Here is a 21,765-nt window from a genome sequence, read left to right on the forward strand (position 1 = left end):
GGTTATCTGCTGGAAGCTAGTTATTTTGGTTTATAAAGTTTTAAATATGGATATTTTTCTTACAAAAAGCCATCGCTTCACTTCAGAAGGCCTTTATTAACCCCTTGGAGTCATATGGATTATATTTATGATTGATGGATGCACTTTTTCGGACTTTCGCTACCATTATAAAGCTTGGAAGAGCTGGCATCTGTGTTCGTCTGAAAGAAGATAGTCATTTACACCTAGGATGGCTTGAGGGTGAGTAAATCATGGGATAATTTTCATTTTTGGGTGAACTATCCCTTTAAGCACTGGCAAACCCTGATATGTGTCATTATAAGTAGTCTCCTAGGAAGGCAGCGTTCTCCAGAGCAGTTCTCAGACTCATTCTCCATATAGAACGGTTTCACAGGACTGCAGCTGCTCTCGGTTCCACTCGCCACTCTCACCGAAAATGACTGGTGACATTAGTGTGGAACTTTTTTCATGTGCTTCACTTCGCCGCCCCTCTCACTTCAGCCGCTATCTGTCTGCACACAGAATCAGGATAAGCGGCCTGCCTTTGGGGGAAAAAGGTATCTTTACCTGCTACACTCCAAGAAAATAATTTTTGTTTTATTGTAAAAGCTGTTAAGCCATTACATTTAAAAGCATTTTTAAGGTAATGAGATATTTTCAAAAACCAAAATCACACAAGGCTGAAATTATCTAGTTTGAATGGAGGCTGTACGTTAAGTGGTTCAGGCTGAATTAATTGCACTCTGAACACATTTTTACAGAATGTACTGTATGAGGAATATCAATAGAACGCTGCACTGCAAACACTGTAATTATGTCCTGACAAAAGTAGCTGCAGCTCTGCATCAGCGGCTGACAGAGGTTACAGCAGGGCTCCGCAGCAGACAAAAGCACACTCCTCAGACGCCTACCGGCGTATCTTCTGACGTCTTCAGTCCAGTGACATTTAGCATGGAGGCAATTTTCTTCTGCAGACATTTGACCTCTACACTGTGAATGAAAGTCTGCAGATGTTTTAACATGAAAACCAGTCTTCTCCAATGTTGAGTTGTTTTCTGAGTAAAGGTAATAAAAGGCTCAAGTCATGGTCTAGCCTAGAACTTGGACATCAAAACACTCAAAAAAGGCCTATGTTTAAGATTTAATTGCATATAAAATTTCCATCCATTTAGATTAGACAGTTACTAATAAACTAAATATGATGCATTTGATTGGTAATTAATAATAATTCATTACATTTACATAGCGCTTTTCTGGGTACTCAAAGCGCTTTACATTTGGAAGGGGGAATCTCCTCAACCACCACCAATGTGCAGCATCCACCTGGATGATGCAACGGCAGCCATATTGTGCCAGAACGCCCACCACACACCAGCTTATAAGTCAAAAGGAGACAGTGATGAAGCCAATCAGTATAGGGGGATGATTAGGCGGCCATGATGGACAGAGACAAATGGGCAAAAAAAATTTACTAGGGGGTAGTAAAGAAAACAACCGGCCAACAAAAAACTGAAACACAGGGGTATAAATAAAAAGAGGAGATAACAAGGGGCTAACAAGCAACAGGTTTAGGTGATTAATCGTCATGGAAGAAAACAAGGGTAACTATGGGAACAAACAAGGCAGCAATGTAAACAAAGGACACAGGAACAAATCACGGTGGGTGGGTGGGTGGGGGGGGGGACCACTGGAGCAGAAAAATACACTTCAAAATAAAAGTCCTATAACACAAAACCAGGGAAACAAGACAGGATTGTAACAGTTAACATGAAACCTTAATGTAAAGTGTTACCGAAAGATTTCTGTGATAGCACTAATAAACTAAATGTTTTAAATACACAATGACCAACCAGGTTTATATATTTATCATCAATAAACCCAATTTGTTTTCAGAATTAAATATTGCTTGCCATATTTTAACCATGTTCAATTTTTAACACAAATTGTTTTCATGCTGATTCTAGGCCATTTGAATAAATGCATTTCGGAAATATGATTTTAAATAAAATCATAATAAAATTTGGCCAATCTCACAAACCGATCGTAATTTGATGAGGTACAACTGTAAAAAGTTGCCGCAGACCAGCATGTACATGAGATGAAGCTTTCGTGCCACATTCTGCTTTGTAACGTCGCAAAACATTAGTAAACCATAGTTTGTCTCGATTCAAACGAACCAGAACACAACATAAAATGATGTGTAGATCTTGAGAAAATCCTCACGGAGTGACATTGACATGCTGCTTGGATAAAGCTATGACTTACAGGATCTGATTGCGTCGCAGTGTTTTCCAATGTCATTTGAAAGTTCAACCAATGGAAACTGGATCTCAGGTGTGGTAGGTGGGTATAGTGGGTAGGGACGATGTGCAGAGACCAATCGGACACTGTTTTACAGCTGGAGCGTGTTTGGATTGGATCGATTGCTAAGATTGACAGTGCACCATAAGAATATGAGCGCAAAACTAAAACAGTGTTACAAGATCATCCAAAACTGAACCAAACTTGAATTTATGACCAAAAAAGGACAGAATGCTCAAGCATACCTGGTTCTTCTCATCATAGTCACGATGTTGTCCCTTACAGTTCAGTAAATAGGCATCAGAACCATGTCTGATGTGCGACAGAAGAATTACTGGAATCACCTTTATACATTTCATAAGCTCTTTGTGAGTTCTCAGCTGGTGAAAATACCATCATACTGTATGTACAAACATGCATTGACCGCATTTAGCCAAAACACAGCAAGTTTCATCCCAAATATACGTTTTTAAAAGCAGTTTGGTTTGTATCTTTGTTCTGTGTTAAAAATGAACGCTAAGCAAACCAGGACTAAATGTATAATTTTCTTTTTTGGTCCAGAGCAAAAGAACCAGGAGAACCGAACTACGCTGTAAAAAGAATTGTTGGTTTAACTTAAAAAAGTAAGTTACCTGGTTGCCTTAAAATTTTGAGTTCATTTAAATAAAAAAATTGGAGTTAATACAATGAAGGTGATTGGTTTACTCAACAGAAACTCTAAATATTATGTTATCTGAACCACATTATCTAAGATGATTTGACAAAAGAAAAATGTTGTGATAACAAATCTCGAAAATTTTTCACAGTGTACAAGTGTGAACACACCCTAAGTTTATTAGTTTATGTTAAAACTGTGTAATTCAAGTGGATGGAAGTTTTCTACGCAATCCAAATACATGATGATGCTTCATTCGAGTGTTTTAATTTGTCTTATCTCAAAAGTTTCTTCTGCAAAAGCACAGCAGGTCCAAAGTGCAGCAGAAGCACAGACTCGCTGTTCAAAGTGGCACATTTTGCTTTGTTTCAGTAGAAAAACAGACCTCTGGAAGAGAAAGAAGCAGAAAATGAAGAATGGAGCAAGACTCAGAAACGGCGAGGCTCCACAGAGCATGCTGGGTTCGACCGCTGCTTAAGAACCAGCAAAAAAAACCTAATGAAACCACCGGAGGAATCAGGCAAGCAAAGCCCTGCGCCACGCCATCAGAAAGCAGCCGAGGTGAAACACTCAACTCAACCTTATCAAACATCCAGACTCTAGCAAAAAAGTAAATCCACATGTGTTATTATTTCCCCAAAGTGCACTTTCAGAGCTTCATTAACATGTCAGTAAAGCCTTGTGGCTTTGCAATCAAGATCTGAGGTTAGAAGGGTAGAGGAAGAGCTCGGCCATCCAAAACCTCCAAATGTCTCTTTCTGATCCTAACAGCACATCCCAGGATCCTTCCTCTTTTTTTTATTCTCTTTGGAGTGCTTTCTATCTTTGATGTGACAAAGCAGAAGATGAAAGCTCCTGCTAATAAGGAAGCAGTGAACAGCTCATGTTCCGTTTTCTCACACGCTAAAAGAAATGGTTGAACACTGAACACTTTATTGGAGAAAGTCATGGGAGGTCATGATATCATGGGCTACAACACTGGTTCAGTTGTGGTCGATGATGAAGTTCTTGAAGGAATATTTTCAAAGTCTAAGGAAACGCTGAATGAAAGCGGCTCTCAACTGAAAATTGAAGTAAAATTCTAGGAGGGCCGCAAAATAACTTGAACTTGCAGTTATTAAAGTACTATTAGTATGATAAATGAACATTACTAGTTGTCTAGTAAAAGTTTATTCTTGCTCTAGTTTTGTCCACCACAAATCAGACATGATTCTTAACCCTGTAATGCCTGAAATAAAAGTCACAAATTTTGAAATTGAACAGTTGATTAAAACAATTTAAACAATTATTTTTTAAAGTTTGCATATGTGTTTTATGTTGTGTGTCATATTTGATACATCAGGCTCATATAGTGAGAATATGGAGGAAAAAACAGCTTGTTTTTTTTCAGAGGCCCAAACTGAGCAAAAATATGCAATTTGGTGCAGATGCTGATATTTATATGGAAAAAAAAAGGAAGATGCCATTCTGATGCTTGTAATGTAAATCAATGATATCTTTATAACCGTACAGCAGATACTTGCATATAAATATCAGTCGTCACTCTGTATCTGCCAATAATATGTCATAAGCTCTATTCGGACGGTAACTTTTTCTCATAGGGACGTAAGGTATTTTCAACATTTACAGGGGCTAGGCAGTGATTTTATTGCCGTCTGAATCCAGAATGTCAGTGTTTTTCTCCCACCACCCTCGTAAAAATCTCCGGCCAAATTACCTACTGTTTTTTGACAAATGCCAAGGTCGTGTGGTAATTTAATTGCCGTCCGAATCCAAGTTATTAAAGAGGAGATCAATTCGAAATTCACCAAAATCCTTTTTTGACCACTGCAGAACACCGTACAATCATTGTAATTTGCAAGCATTTTAAATATGTACACTTTTATTACTAAAATGCTGGGAAGTATTTACAAGAATAATATTTCATCACCGCTTCACCTCAGCGAAAGAAGAAAGAGCAAAAAAACATGTAAACATTCGAAATGGGCCGTTACATCAATACAATATTATAATGTATTATAAATAAGAGGCTGCATTAACTCGTTTCCGCTAATTTCCATATTTTTAAAATGACATCCATCATTTTGAGATAAAATGCTTAGACCATTTTAACTATAGCGCGTCTATCTTCCTATTTTTAAATAGGAGATTTAAATAATCATGTAATAAATAATATATTATTTTCCTAATATTAAATTAAATATGAATTTACTTGTATTATTCCAAGCATAGCCTATTACATTTTATTTACAGCAGACAATCATGCGACCCCGTGAGCAGTGCATATCGTAGGATATCTCGGTCCTCCACCGTGAGTTTTATGCCAATTTATTTTTACAGACGTCCACGAAACTTGACTCTCCCAACTTTATAATGGTAGTGAATGGTGCTCCTGATTTTGAAGTCCAGAAAAGCACATCCATCATAAAATAATCCATACAGCTCCAGGGGGTTAATAAAGGCCGTCTGAAGCGAAGCAATGGGTTTTTGTAAGAAAAATATCCATATTTAAAACTTTATTAACTATAATAAATAGCTTCCGGCAGATGGCCTACGCAAATCGAGTGTTTATAAAGTCTTAAATATGGATATTTTTCATACAAAATCCCATCACTTTTCTTCAGAAAGCCTTTATTAACCCCCTGGAGCCGTATGGATTACTTTTACGATGGATGGATGCACTTTTTTGGGCTTTAAAATGTCACCCCCCTATTCACTCACATTATAAAGCTTTGAAGACTTAGGATATTTGATAACTCTGATTGTGTTTGTCTGAAAAAAGATAGTCATATACACCGAGGATGGCTTGAGGGTGAGTAAATTATGGAATATTTTTCATTTTTGGGTGAACTATCCCTTTAAGCTAAATCGTCAGCATTTCTGGTCTGAATGTTCACATAATTATTTGAAATGATTATAGTGATTATAGTGTGAAAAAAGACATTTCTAACCTTTTCTGTGTAAAATTATATTAAATTGCACTTTACCATGACAACAGAAGGCCTAAAACGACAATACAAATGACTAGAACCATTTTACCACTCAAATAATACACTAAGAATTATATCTATCTATCTATCTATCTATACACTAAACCATTTTTTATAATTTTTATAATCAACATTATGTCAAATGCAATGCTGTCAATTAAAATGAGCTTGTATTGAACCCGGGACATTTTTTAAAGCTGTATTTACCCAAATATTCCTACAAAAGTCAGTCCTTTCCTCCTCTCCCAGATGACTCGACAACACACTGTGGTGAGAATCAATGCCAGGGAAATAATAAATGATAGTAATGTGGAAGTGCTGCAACATTTTCAGTACAATGCAAAAAAATGGATGCTTTTTACATTTACCTATTTTTATTTTTCCTCTAGTAGCCACAGTGAATGTTACAGGATTTACTTTTTTACGTCCTTTGTAGCCTCTTGAGCACCTGTCCTAGACACTGAATGAAAATGCACAGGCAATTCCATTCTTTGTCATCTTTCAAAGAAGAAAATTACAATAAATTGCATAAAAGCACTTTAAAACAGTGGATTACAATGAAAACTGTCCACTGACAACAGATCACTACATCTTTTAACAGGCAACACACAACACAAACAGACACAAAGTCACCTGCTGACTTGATTTGGCCCATGCTGTGAGGGGCGTTCAAGGTAACAGGACCACCAGAACCATATTACCACCATCCTGACTGATGAGAAACGGCATTTAAACTCTGTTGCCAAGGGTGATGGGTTCATTTACTGACTTTGCTAAGTAATACTTCCTGCAATTTTGAGGCTGCACACTGTGGAAGTAAATATACAGAGATCAATGTCAAGCTGCCTTTCCAGAGGCTTTTAAAATGCATGAAATCCTAATGATGCTGGGTAGTTGCTGTGGGACCGCCAGCATGGATATTCATAGGGGGTTTTGGCTTTTGTAGAAGTGAAAAGATCAACTGAGGTTAGATGAAGGATTGATCAAATTATTATTTTGCTCAAACACAAAATTGGAACATTAAACAATCTATAGGATAATAAAAAGGATAAAATATGCCATTTTACATGCAATTTTGCAAGTGTGTAACACTTTACAATAAGGAATGAGCAAAACATCTGTTACAGTATTTATTAATCTTTGTTAACATTAGTTTATTAAAATACAACTGTTTGTTATTAGGTTAGCTCAGTTCGATTAAATAATATTAAACAGATACAACATTTGATTTTAAAGAGGACCTATAATGCTTTTTTCCCATGTTCATCTTTCTTTAGTGTGTAATGAAAAATTTCAGTCAGGATTTAGAGCTCATCATAGCACAGAAACTGTGCTTGTTCAAACTACAAATGATTTACTTTTAGCCTCTGACCAAGGCTGTATCTCAGTACTAGTTTCACTTGATCTCAATGCTGCAGTCGACACTATAGATCATAAAATACTCTTAGATCGACTACAAAATTACGCTGGTATTCAGGGACAGACATTAAGCTGGTTTAGATAGTACCTATCAGACCGTTACCATTTTGTTTATTTAAACGGGGAAAAATCTAAGATAACGTCAGCAAATTATGGAGTGCCGCAAGGATCTGTGTTAGGCCCTCTGCTATTTTCAATATATATGCTCCCACTTAGTAATATTATATGAAAACATGGCGGGGCCTGGCTGAGTTAGTTAGTAGTGTGTTGAAACTGGTGGTTATGGTAAGGAGCGGGACATTTCCCAAACACACTCGAAGCGCTTGACCAATCACAACACACTGCTCCAGCCGACCAATCAGAGCAGAGCGCATTGTGCTTTTTCAGAAGGAGGGGCTTCATAGAGACAGGAACTAAACAGAGCGTTACTGACAGACTGGGAAGAGAGGAGCTGCAGCCCAAAAACAAAATCAAGACTTTGAAAAAGTAACAAATTTCATGTTAACTAATATTAACAAATTTAACCTTATTGTAAAGTGTCACCAAATAAGGAGTTTGAGAATATGGAGAACTTCAAACAGCACCAAAAAGATTCAATAAAACTTTAAAACTACAGATACCAAAATAAGAAACACTCAAGACTCCCATTAAACATCAAGAGTCAAATGTCTCTCTTTTAGGTCTTTAGGTCATTTTTTTTAAGTGCAGGCCATTACCTTTTAAAAAGCTCTAATGTACTGCTGTCGTCACTCAAGAGAACTAACAATGCTTTCGACACCTTTTAGGGGAATTTTTGAAGCTACATTGCCAAATGAAGGGACGTAATGGTGCAAACCGGACAATGGATTTGTGCTTCTCTCATATTGACCTTATCAAGATCAAATCAGCCAACACCACTTTAGATCACACATCAGAGAGCGGAGGGAAAAGGTCAACTCATCATCACCATGTCATGGGAAGAACAGAAACCAACGGCACACACTCCAGCACTGACACACTGAGCTCCTGGTCGAAACTGAGCTGATCTGTGCTGTAGACCGTATGCCCTCAAAGACAAATTGACCCAAATAGACAAGGCTGTGAATAGTAAAAAGGTGAAAATGAGGAGAAAGCAACATGACATGTGACTCTTTGTGAACTTCAGCTTGTAGACGCCAGGGTTTGGCAAAAATTCAATTAATATTATTATTATAATTTTATTTAGTTCATTCATTTGAATTGAATTCCTATGGAAGCTTGTTTCCGCCACTGAATAAAAAATGAAAAAGGTAATTGCAACTCTTTATCTCACAATTCTAACTTTTTTTTCTCGCAATTGCGAGTTATAAAGTCAGAATTGTGTGATATAAAGTCAGAATTGTGATATAAAGTTGCAACTGAGAGTCATAAAGTCAGAATTGCGTGATATACAGTCAAAATTGTGATATAAAGTCGCAATTGACCCTTCACCGGGAGTTTGATTGACAAGCGATCTAACCAATCATAATGCTGAATCCGCCATTTTGTCCGACAAAGCAGTCAGGAGTTAGAAGATTAACCTCGGTGGACTTGAACTTGAAAGATGGTGTGTACTGACGTCTTTCCGTGTTTGAAACAACATTCCTTCTCATGATCATCCATGTTTATTTGATGCTATAAATTAACTAGTAGGAAGAGATGATCGGTTCACAAGGCGCTACAGCAATCTGTCACGACACATTAAAGAGCCACAAAATGGTTTTTATTGTTCGATTTTCTTAAAAAATTACACAGTTTGAAAGCTGGGTTTAATATCATAAGCAACCTGCTCTGTCTTGTCTGTCGACGTGTTGTCAGTGTCCTCTTTGCTCTGCGATGTATTTTTCACTCTGTGTGGCGTGACAGCGGCATGGCTTGTCGGACAAAGCAACAGTAACTAAGGGGGGCGGATCTTTGTGAAGGGTCACTTGCGAGTCATAAAGTCAGAATTGCGTGAAATAAAGTCAGAATTGTGATATGCTGTAAAGTCGCAATTGCGAGTCATAAAGTCAGAATTGCGTGGTATACAGTCAAAATTGTGATATAAAGTCGCAATTGCGTGTTATAAAGTCAGAATTGTGTGAAATAAAGTCAGAATTGTGATATAAAGTTGCAATTTCATGTTATAAAGTCAAAATTGCATGATATCAAGTCAGAATTGCGTGTTATAAAGTCAGAATTGTGTGATATACAGTCAAAATTGTGATATAAAGTCGCAATTGCGAGTTACGAAGTCAGAATTGTGATATAAAGTCGCAATTTCATGTTATAAAGTCAGAATTGCGTGTTATAAAGACTTTCTGTCTTTTTGTCCCCCTGGAATTGGACTTTATAACTCGCAATTTCAAGTTAATATTTCACAATTGTGAGAAAAAAAAGTCAGAATTGCGAGTTCATATCTCACAACTTCGACTTTATTTCTCACAATTGCAAGTTTATATCGCAATTGTGAGTTTAAAACTCGGAAACAAGCTTCCATAAATTCCTGTATATTCCATTGAATTTCCAATAATAATATGATAAAATAAGATATAATATAAATTGTAAAACTATATACATGACAAAACAATAATTTAGAAATTATTTTTAAATATTAATAATGCATATTCCGTTCAAAAGTCTGGGGTCGGTAAGATTTTTAAATGTTTTTTTTTGATGAATCTTTGATGATTTTTTAATGAAAAGTTCAAAAGAACAGCATTTATTTCAAACAGAAATCTTTTGTAACATTGCTGAATAAAAGTATTTTTTAAATTTACTGACCCCAAACTTTTGAATGCTAGTGTGTATTTTTATCATAATTTACAAAAGAGGGAAAAAGTACATCTCGTTTATTTTAATATAATGATTGTAAATCAATTCATCACTCTAGTGCACTCGTCAATGAATGAACCATCAAATCTAATTATCTGTCATTTTTCTTAGTGAGCTTGTACTTTCCTCTCAAACCTGAGCTAAACCACAACGCTCTATTGATCTCATCTAATTCTGATGATTCATTATAAAAAATGCTTGTCCTGCTGACAATATGTCCATTTACTGAAGAGTCTGCTGGAAAGCTCAAAAAAGCAAATTCAGACTGAAAAGAACAAGCTATGAGTCATTGTGTAATTAAGGGAGGAAAACATCTGGTGTTTTATACACATTCACTCCAAACACACTCTTGAAATCCCAGCTGGTGGTCTTTTTGTAGGTCGTCCATCGGCAGTCAAGACTTCTGGGAGAATGTGCCTGATTTCAAGGGCTGTGAGATGGGACATTGAGGACAGCTGGGGTCACATTATGCCAACATTTCTGTGCTACCGAACACACAGAGACAGACACACTGCCGTCAGTGTCCGCTGGCGCTCAGACTACCTGTCATCTGTATTCACCTCACACATGCTGCTCATCGCTCAGGAACGATGAAAGCAGAGCAAAGAGATCGGCGCTGAAGTGATTAACAAATGCATCCAGGGGGCGACTGCCCGACTGCGATGTGATCAAGTGCTGCCGAAAGCGCTGGTGATAAAGAGGAAAATAAAGGCAGCATGGTGCAAATGCAAAGGAGAAAGAGCGGATGAAAAGTGTCGGAGCAGGAGGCAAGACTTTTAAAGTGTCATAAAACCAGCACAGTTTGAGAGAAACAGAACTAGAGCTAGAAATAATCATTATCCGTCACTTTGACAGACTTCATTTTCAGTCATATCCATAGACCATTCCATTACTGAATGCAGATTTCATTTTGATACTGCCAAAATTAAAGTCACCATGAAATCAAAACTGATCATTCTGTTGCCGTGTTTATTCTAAATCCATGCACATCATTTTTGTTTTAAATTCATGTTCCTCGCAATATTGAATCAGAATAAGTTTCCCTCCCTCTTGCAGCGACATCTCTTCTCTTCTCTGATGATGAGGGAGGGGCAACCTGTCACTCACATGAGATCCACCAATAGCAAACCACAACCATCCAATCAGTTCCCCACGGACAAAATCAAGCCCCGCCCTACATTTGTTCTTGTTCCAGAAGCCGTTTCACTTGGATATCTCACAAAAGGAAGAAAAAAAAAAAAAACTAGCACAATTTCCGTTTCATGCCGACATGAACCATTGCAATAATTTAAAATGCTAAAAATATATAGTAATAAAAATGCTATATATATATATATAAAATAAAAATATATATTATTTTATATTATATCAACATATTATTCCAATATGAAAAATATATAGTAATTATATACAATTTAAATATATGCATGATCTGTTTAAAATTATATATATATATATATATATATATATAATTATTATTATTATATAATTTATTACATTTATTATATATAAACAAACTGTAGACCATTCAGAAGTGCAGATTTCAATTTGAAGTAGCCAATATTAACAGTGGCAATAATTTAAAATTCTAAAAATATATATTATTTATATATAATAAAATACTAATAAAATAATAATTTAAAATGCTACAGTAATTATACATTATAAAATATATCATTTTAATTTATGTCGCTTTGTCAGAATTGTGAGGACACACCTGTATTTTTAATTTAAATATATGCATGATCTGTTTAAATATAATAAATTATAATTTTTATATAATTTATCACACTTATTATATATAACCTTAAACTGTAGACCATTCAGAAATGCAGATTTCAATTTGATATAGCCAATATCAACAGCAGCACTAATTTAAAATTCAAAAAATATACAGTAATTATATATAATTTAATAATAACTTAAAACACTATAGTAATTATACATTATAAAAAATATAATTTTAATTTATGTTGCTTTGTCAGCATTGTGAGGAAACACCTGTATTTTTGCGCCGTGCAGAGGAACATACGCTGCTCAAGTTTCAGTATGGTATCAAATCACTGTCTGAAGCGCCTGTCATAGGAAAAGGTCACATGCAGATATGAATAATTATAAAACAGTGCCTTCTCAATATAGGATTAGGCCACAGAGGCTCATGAATAATTGTCACTGTTGACTTCAAACCAGGAAGAAAAGCAGTATTCAAAAAAACCTAAAACTCTTTCCTCTTGGATTCTAACGTTATCTTCAAACATGAAGAAAATGACACACACGTACTGACCCTTTATTGCTTTAGAGACGTGATATAGAAAGGGACATGTGGACTTGAATAATGGAATAACTGAAGAGGAGATGCGGTCAGGAGAGGAAAGACTCACCGGGAATGTTGTGTATGGTGATGGCCAGGATGAGCAGAACGATTCGCCGCCAGCTGTTTCCTGATTGGCTCGTCTGTTCCTGTGGTTTAGTACTCACTTCCTGTTCCTCTGTATGGCTGGTGTTGGGAGCCCTGCGTCTTTGGTACACCTCTCCATTTTCGACTTTATCTAAAAGAGAAACAGAAAAGGCACGTCAAACATCTACTCCAATGTCATTTTTTTGGAGAACACCACATTTCAAATGCAAATTGTTCACTGAAAGAATCAATATAACAGCAATTCATTAGTCAGTGTTGCACAATCACATATATCTGGGTTTTAAATGTATTTAGACATTGTTAACAGGGTTGTAAACATCACTGAAAATCAAAAGACAACTAGATGAGTAAAGTTTGATGACAAACTTTGAAGTTGGCTTGAAAAAGCCAGGCTAGACAGTTTGGAAGAAAAAAATAATAATAATAAAATAAAAGCTTGAAGTTTGAAGGTTTTCAGTTTGAAGTAGTTTTAAAGTTTGAATGTTTTGAAGGTAATAAAGTCTATCAGAAAAATAGATAGACAGACAGACAGATTGCTGTAAAGCAGCTCTACAGAAGAGTAGTTCAATGTTGATTCAGCTTATTTCAATAACAGTGTCAATGTTGCAAACATTATGAAACAAACTCAACTCAAGTAAAGCAGATCTACAGAATAACCTTGCACATGAAAAAAGGCCACAAATGTATCAAATCAAACACAAAGTGGAAAATAAACTATTAACTAATCAGTTTGTGCACGTCAGAAAATTGCTCAACACTGAGTTCAAGGAAGTCAATAAAACAACCTCACGTCTCGTTACTGTAGTCGACTCATTTGAACATGCAGCTAATAATCAGCAGCAGAACATAACAAAATGAACGGCTCTTTTCAAAGCCGAGCTGAGCTTTTATCTCCTCAAGGAACCCTCAAATCTCACACTGTAGCTTTTATCCTTATTTAAACGCCAAACGTCAAATCATTTCTTTCCTTTAATCGCTATGAAAAGAGAGGAAAAAATTATATCCAGAGTGCATCTGAAACTCACACCACCAATTACCCATCACTTTAGAGCGCAATTATGTATGCGTGCGGTGAGAATTAGCAAATAGAAGAGAACGACCCTGAATCGTCCTCACTTAAACGAAATCCCTCAGACTGGGCGGAAGAACATGTCGATAATATAGTTTCCATCTCTCCCAACCGCCCATGAAAGAATATAATGAATGCAGATTACTTGGGCTTAAAGGTCATAAGAAGCACATCAGTCATGTGCGATCAGAGCGTTTACAGTATTTTGTCTGGAAAGATGGAAGGAATTTTTAGATGAGGGCTGAGGTAAGTTCACATGTGGAATATAAAATATCATTTCAGTTAGGTGACTGACTGATCGCTCGTGAATTAATTACGAGTGATGGACAACATGTGAAGGCCGAACATGCTTCATGAATGGTAACGCTGTCACATCACGGGGATCCGGATCTACATGTCATTGTTTCAGGTGCAAAAATGTTGCACTGCCATAAAATGAAACAAGAAAATATAGAAATTACAAAGAGTTTATTGATTTTAGTGAATATTTCAGCCTTCGTGAGGCTTTGTCCTCTTTGAAATAAAGACTGTTTACATCTGGTATTAAGATGCGTTTTGGTCGATCGGATCACAAGTGGATGATGCTAAATACAGGTGTAAATGGGGTCTAAAATGTTTTGAGCTTGTCCATTTCCAGAGGTAGTCGAAAACGCATTCGACCAGATTGCTTTCGTAGTGTAGACACTCATGTGGTCGAATGTGTTCGAACATCGCAACAGACTGCCTACTCTCCGCCTACTGACCTAATACATGAACATTATAAGAAGTGCGGTAGCCAGACGGGATTTAAACTTTGTCGACTGAAGATCAGTTCTTTTATCTAAATTAACTTATTTCAATTTCTCTGAACAAGCTCTCAACTGGATAAAATCATACCTGTCCAGTAGAAAGCAATGTGTTCGTATTAATGATTCAAAGTCCCCATTATGTGAATGTCCAGTAGGGGTCCCCCAAGGCTCCATACTTGGTCCAATCCTGTTTACACTGTATATAAATGATCTGCCACAGGCATGTAAAAATGTTGATGTTCAGATGTATGCAGATGATGCTGTAATCTTTACACATGCTAAGAACTACCAAGAGATGGCATCCACACTTACATCTGCAATGGCTCACATTGATGACTGGCTCACTAAGTCATGTCTCCACTTAAACAGTCTGTATGGCGTTTACAAAAACAAATATGAAGGTGTCACATTCTAACGTGTTCCTTAGAGGACAGAAGCTTGATATTGTAAATTAATTCAAGTATCTAGGAGTCATATATGACTCCACCCTAACATTCAAACGTCAAGTAAAAAAGGTGGCAAATAAAGTTAAATTCAATTTGCAGAATTTAAAACAAGTTAGGCCATTTCTTTACACTAAAGCTGCCAAGTTGTTCTTATATACTATGATCTTTTCACATATTTAACTGGTCATTAACTAGCATAACTACTCTTAAAAGCATTGAATCTCTATTTAATAAAGCCATACAAATTTTTGATAAAAAGGCATTGTCATTTCACCATTGCGATATCTTAGAGAGACATAAATTTTTAAGCTTTGATCATTTTAAACGTTTCAAGTATGCTTGTTTGGTATATAAAGTGTTACATAATCTTGCCTCCCCTCCGCTGCATGGCTTCTTCCAAAGACTTGACAGCAGAGGTAGTACACGGGCCTCTGTAAAAGGGGACTGTGTGATACCATTTAGGCGCACTACTTTTGGACAAAACGTATTGTCAAAAATAGGCTGTAAACTCTAGAATAGCTTGCCCCTTCCAATAAGAGAATGTCCTACATTCAAGACCTTTAAAACTCACTTAAAACAGTGGCTTCTAGAAAACCAGACATGTATTCACTTTTATCTGTCACACATTTATCACCCATACACTTTCACTGTTAAATTAAATGCAGTATAGAGGTGGATGAACAATCATGTATTTTTCGTTTTGTTGTTTGTTTTGTTAATGTACATGTCACTATTATGTGTATCATTTCATTTATAGTGAATGAATGTTGTATGATTGTTGGCTGTCTTTATGTTAGTCTTAGGTTACCTGCCTAGGGACTGCAGATGAAAAGTAGTTATTTTTACTAATTCTGGCATATTTACATGGTGTATTTTATACAACAATGTTCATGAATATGCATGGTCCCTATCAAATAAACCAATAAAAACAAAAAACAAGACCCAAGTTTGCTCTGAAGACGAAAAACGTATTGTGCACAATGTTCTCTCACCATTCCTGATTTCTAAAACACACTCATCACAGCATTCGGCCAGTCTTGCGGCTGTCAGAGCAGAAACAAAAGCTGCTGCTCTACGTATGTTTTTCCGGCATCTCTTTTCGTGTTCATATGTAAATTGCACAAGCTTATTTCATCCATTAGATCGAAAGATCTGATAAATACCCATACATTTACCCGCCCATAGACCCTCCCCTCGAAGAAATCAGACAGACAGACAGATATGTGGCACATTTTAAAACCTTTTTATTTCATAATTCAGCAGAAAGCATGCCGCAGATGAGAGATAGAGAAGATATTCATGCTGACAGCTGAGATAATTGCAGATTTTTAGTGGGGCTGAGATGAAAGACCCCAATTTTCAATGATTTGTTGTAAAGTGTCAGGTTGGCCACCAACATCTCTCTAAAAATAATTAGTGCTGTCAAAATTAGTGCATTAATGCATGCGATTCATTTTTTTTTTCTTTAGTTTAACATGTTACAAATATTTAACACAATTAATGCAGCCTCCATTTTTAACATGGTAATTTGGCTAGCTCTTATTCACACAAATGCTTTTAAACCATTCAATCTCCACAAAACAAACAAGAACGCGCTGTCTGTCAATGTCGTGTCATGTGACACACACACGACTCGTGTGCACAGAAAGACGCTCGCCAGTATCGAGTTCTCTTTCACGCTTGAACAAACAATAACACACAGAATTATGACAAAATGCCTGTTTTGTGGAGTATCCTCATAAGAGCAGTCTTAAATGAGTTAAATAACGTCTTAAATGAACTTAAAGAGTTGTGAGAAAATGAGATGCGCGTCATATTCGGCAGCGGCAGCTCTTAAAGTGACAGCAGCCTAATAAACCAGTTGCTGTGATGATTTCATTAATGTTCATCAAAGAACAAAGATAACTGAGAAAACTGTAGCTTAATCTATATTTCATTTATCATTAATGCAGTGAAGACTGTAAAGTGTTTGATAACTTTATTCAATTTCTTTATTCAATTTCTATCTTCCTGTTAGACAGGAAAGCCACAGGTAATATGAAATTTATTATAATGGGTTTATGTGAAGATTGTTTTAAGTTCACTGAAATTAAAAGTTGTTTTTTAAAGCCTAATAAATGTTGAAATTGATAGCTTTCAGTTATTCTGTAATGTTGAATGTCTATAATTAATGTTTTTCATAGAGACATCAGTAGCAGTATTAGTATATAAAAAGATGCCATTAAACAAATATTTAAAATATACTGTCTTTAAGTTTGTTTTACATTAATTTGGAGAGTAACTGTGAAATTATTACAATATAAAAATTTGATCAATTCAACTGACAGCACTAAAAATAACAACAAATCCTAAATAGTCAAAACAGTCTCTCCAAGACAGCTGTTTTGCCCATTACAGAATGGGTAGATGGTGCTGCTAAGATGTGATGATATACTAGATTGTTAGATTTTAGGTGTTTTCTTATTCAAACAATTACCATAATGATGCTAGGATGATGTTGTGGGTGGTTGAAATACAGTTGTTAAAGTGTTTTGGGTGTTTTTTGCTCAAGTCCACCCGCAAATCTCTATGATACTCTGGACTCTACGCTCTATGTTTTATCATCTGCCAGGCAAAAATTGCTTAGAAACACCCCTTCACAAGCCGTGTAAATTGAGAAATCATTCATGTTCGCAGCTCGCCTTAGCAAGCACCACTAATAATTACTTGTTTTATGGATTGTACAAAGCAGAATTGCATTCAGGCAAAACCACTTTGCCATCTCTGTCAGTAACATACACCAAACCCAATAAACACACACCGAATCTCTGAGGATACCGAGTCACAGCAGAACTTAACAAGCTTCAGCATATCATTTAAACATCATATAACAGTGTCACATAACCCAAAAAATACAACATATTATATATATATATATCTTAAACTCAAATTATTATCTAAAGGTCAAGACAGCATGCCAGAAAAGAGCAGGCTGCTATTTGTATCGATCAAACTCTCTCCACGGGTGTCTGGTTTTTCTGTTGATTACTGCTTGTTTGCTGGTTTTCTTGACAAAATGCAAATTTCTGTTCAACAGCCACATCCCATATCACTTATTTATTTGCATATGCTTGGCTTGGCACCAGGAGGCTCAAACCTGTCTTCAGCAATCAGTCATAAGCCATTTTCGGAACAAATTACACTTGCACAATATGTGGCGTAAAGAGAAAGACAAGTATGTGACAATTTAATAACTATAACTAATAAGAGAACTTTCTGGCCTTGAAAACTTCATGACAACTGAGGTATATAATGAACTAAATTGTCAATGCATGCATGAGTGATGTTAATTAACTCCATTAATGTTTATATATATATATGTGGTGCTCACCAAGGCTTTATGTGATCAAAAATTCAGTAAAAAAAAAACTAATATTGTGAAATAGAATTTAAAATGACTGTTTTCTATGTGAAAATAATGTAAAATATAATTTGTTTTTGTGAATTTTCAGCATCATTACTGAAGTGTCACGTGATCCTTCAGAAATCATTCTAATATGCTGATTTGCTGCTCGAGAAACATTTATTATTATTATCAATGTTGAAAACAGTTGTGCTGCTTCATATTTTTGTGAAAAACGTCATACATTTTTTTCCAGGATTCTTTAATGAATAGAAAGTTCAAAAGAACAGCATTTATTCGAAATAGAATCTTTTGTAACATTATAAATGTCTTTACTGATCAATTTAATGCATCTTCGATAAATAAAAGTATTACATTTTTTAAAGACATGAAATATAGTGCATATAGTGCATCATATTTACCTTTTATTTACATACTTTTATGGTGCTTTAATGTCATTTTTTTTTGGAGCTTGATAGTCATCATCTACTTTCTTCACATGAAAAAGTGCAGTTTGAACATTCTTCACAACATCTCCTTTTGTGTTCGACAGAATAAATAGTCACGAGTTTGCGTGATGTGAGTTTACAGATATAATAGACTGATCCTGCCAAACACAACTCATTCAAAAAACCACCTACAGTATGGAAGCAAAACTATTTTAACCAGGAAAAGGAAGAAGACTTCAGCACCCTCTACTGGTCAGATTTGACACCCCATGGCACTGTGGCATTTCAACTCATGACCTAATTTGGGGTCACTGTAAGGACATTCCAGCTCCATCTAATCGCATGCACTTTGACATCAGCACACAGTCTTTCCCTATCTTTATCCACAACTATGCCAGAGGATTGTTGAAATCGGAAACGGGTGCAGGTTGGAATTAACTCAATACTTCACAGGCAGTGTACTGTAACACAATTTGCCACTGTGAATATTTTACATCTGTTATGAGCTTTCTGATCTTTTGTTTGTGGGATCCAAGATCCAGTCACTCAAATGCAGCCATTACAAGCAATGTCACATACACGAACAGACACACTGACACCTTCTCAGCTGTCAATCATGCTGAGACATCAGCCAGAGAAAGAAAAAGACCTTGTTATAATAACCCACATCCATAATTTATCTCAAAAATGTCATCACAGATGTGTTTGATTGAGTATAGAGAAGCACATCCACATCTATACATCAAACATTGTTGAAAGCCCCATCCATCTCTGTCATTCCACAATCATTTGATGAATGGAGTACCATGTGTCCACAACATCTGAGCATCTGAATGCAATAAAAACCCAAAGTAAGTGTTGTGCAAGCTTTTATATAGATGGATATACCAGGCCACCTTCTTCCATTGTTCCGTGGTCCAGTTCTGATGCTCACATGCCCACTGTTGGTGCTTTCGGCGGTGGACAGGGGTCAGCATGGGCACCCTGACTGGTCTGTGTCTGCGATGCACTGTGATGCACTGTGTATTCTGACACCTTTCTATCAGAACCAGCATTAACTTCTTGAGAAATTTGAGCTACAGTAGCTCGTCTGTTGGATCGGACCACACGGGCCAGCCTTTGCTCCATCAGTGAGTCTTGGCCGCCCATGACCCTGTCGCTGGTTCACCACTGTTCCTTCCTTGGAGCACTTTTGATAGATACTGACCACTGCAGACCGGGAACACCCCACAAGAGCTGCAGTTTTGGAGATGCTCTGACCCAGTCGTCTAGCCATCACAATTTGGCTCTTGTCAAACTCGCTCAAATCTTTACGCTTGTCCATTTTTCCTGCTTCTAACACATCAACTTTGAGGACAAAATGTTCACTTGCTGCCTAATATATCCACCCACTAACAGGTGCCATGATGAAGAGATAATCAGTGTTATAAAAGGCCCTGATGTACTTGCTGTGAAATCAAAAAATGAACTGGTGTGACGTCATTTCGAACAAAATCACTTCAAAACTAGGTTTGTTTGGTGTTTGTTTCAGGAGTTCAAAACAGCTTGCAAAAGTGAACTTTCGGGGGAAAAGTTCACTCCGGCTGGTAAACGCCTTCAAACTACCATTGGTCCGTGGCGATTATGTAATAGGTAGGTGTGGCTCTGAGGCTCCGCCTTCTCTGATGTGGAAATCTTCTCCAGTTCATTTCTTTTGCTCAGATGCAAATAAAATCATGAACACACTGGAGAGCCACTTTATACTAGAAAATGAAGTCGAAATTCTGATTTAAAGCAACAATGACACTGTTTTTTTTTTTTTTTTTTAATGTTTAATAATGTAAAGCTGCTTGCTTTTAAACAATCTATTGCATAAAAGAATATACAGAGTTGCCGTGAGTATATCAAGGCAATAAAGACAAAGTGAAATCATTTGAAGAGCCAAGTTCTACTGTCATTGAACTGTCAAAATGTGTATTATCTTATATTTACCCTGTCACATAAAACTTTCCATTTTTAATATTAACTGTATCAATTTATAGAGAAGTCATAATGTACAGTTGACTTGAATGCTAATGACACCATGACCTTGATAACAAAGAGGCAGCAGTCATTTAGTTTTACCCTATCATAAGTTCAGAATACAAACAATACTATGTTAATTTTTGGTAACTTAAAGAGGACCTAATATGCACCTTTCACAAGATGTAATATAAGTCTCTAGTGTCCCCAGAATGTGTCTGAAGTTTCAGCTCAAAATACCCCACAGATCATTTATTATAGCTTGTCAAATTTGCCCCTATTTTGGTGTGAGCAAAAACACACAGTTTTTGTGTGTGTCCCTTTAAATGCAAATGAGCTGCTGCTCCTGGCCCCCTTTCTAGAAGAGGGCGGAGCTTTAACAGCTCACGCTTCGGTTGCTCAACAACAACAAAGCTGGAGAATCTCACGCAGCCAAAATGAGGATTGTCAGTAACGGTGTTCAGCCTTACATTGTTCAAACCAGAGTCGACACTGATGGAGAGACTCAGGAAGAAGTTACAACTTTTAGGATGAAACTGGACGTTTCTGAATGGTTAGTGGATAAATTTATGTAGTTGCTGTGGAGTTGATTCAACTCATCGACTAGCATGTGCCATCATGTTAATCTTTTGTGCAAATCCAGCGTTGAATTGACCCTCGTTTGTGAAGCAGTCCGGCGTAAAATGACGGCATGTCAACAACACTCTACTACAACAACTCTTCCTCTTCTCTAAAGCAGTCCAACATGGCCTCACCCCCTTTATTGTGTGTTCTCAGGGGCGGAGTTTATGTAAATTTTAGGGTTAGTGATGTCACCAACCCGGGAAGAAGCTCGCTATAGTCCCTACCAGCCTTTTGTTGTAGTCCTTAGAGAATTCTGTAAAAGAAAATATCTCCTTTGCATTGAACTTTGAGCGTCGTAACTTTGCAGATGTTGTTTATTCTCAAACAGCAACATTACACACTAACTAAAGTTAAAAAAGTGAAATCATAATCAACCACCCCTTTAACTTGAGAAAGCACAACGTAATTTAT

At 36.5% G+C, this 21,765-nt stretch overlaps 1 protein-coding gene across 4 annotated transcripts in view; it reads right to left on the reverse strand.

The window, feature by feature from the left end:
• The window catches only part of LOC127523498 (zinc transporter ZIP11-like), a 136,215-nt gene that overhangs the window by 35,294 nt on the left and 79,156 nt on the right, over positions 1-21,765 (reverse strand). For all 4 annotated transcript variants that reach the window (XM_051914252.1, XM_051914253.1, XM_051914254.1 and 1 more), the window contains exon 6: positions 12,558-12,725. In XM_051914252.1, the coding sequence (XP_051770212.1) occupies positions 12,558-12,725 (168 nt within the window). The remainder of the gene's footprint in view (positions 1-12,557; positions 12,726-21,765) is intronic.

This window comes from Ctenopharyngodon idella, chromosome 12, assembly GCF_019924925.1.
Source record: "Ctenopharyngodon idella isolate HZGC_01 chromosome 12, HZGC01, whole genome shotgun sequence".
Classification (NCBI taxonomy): domain Eukaryota; kingdom Metazoa; phylum Chordata; class Actinopteri; order Cypriniformes; family Xenocyprididae; genus Ctenopharyngodon; species Ctenopharyngodon idella.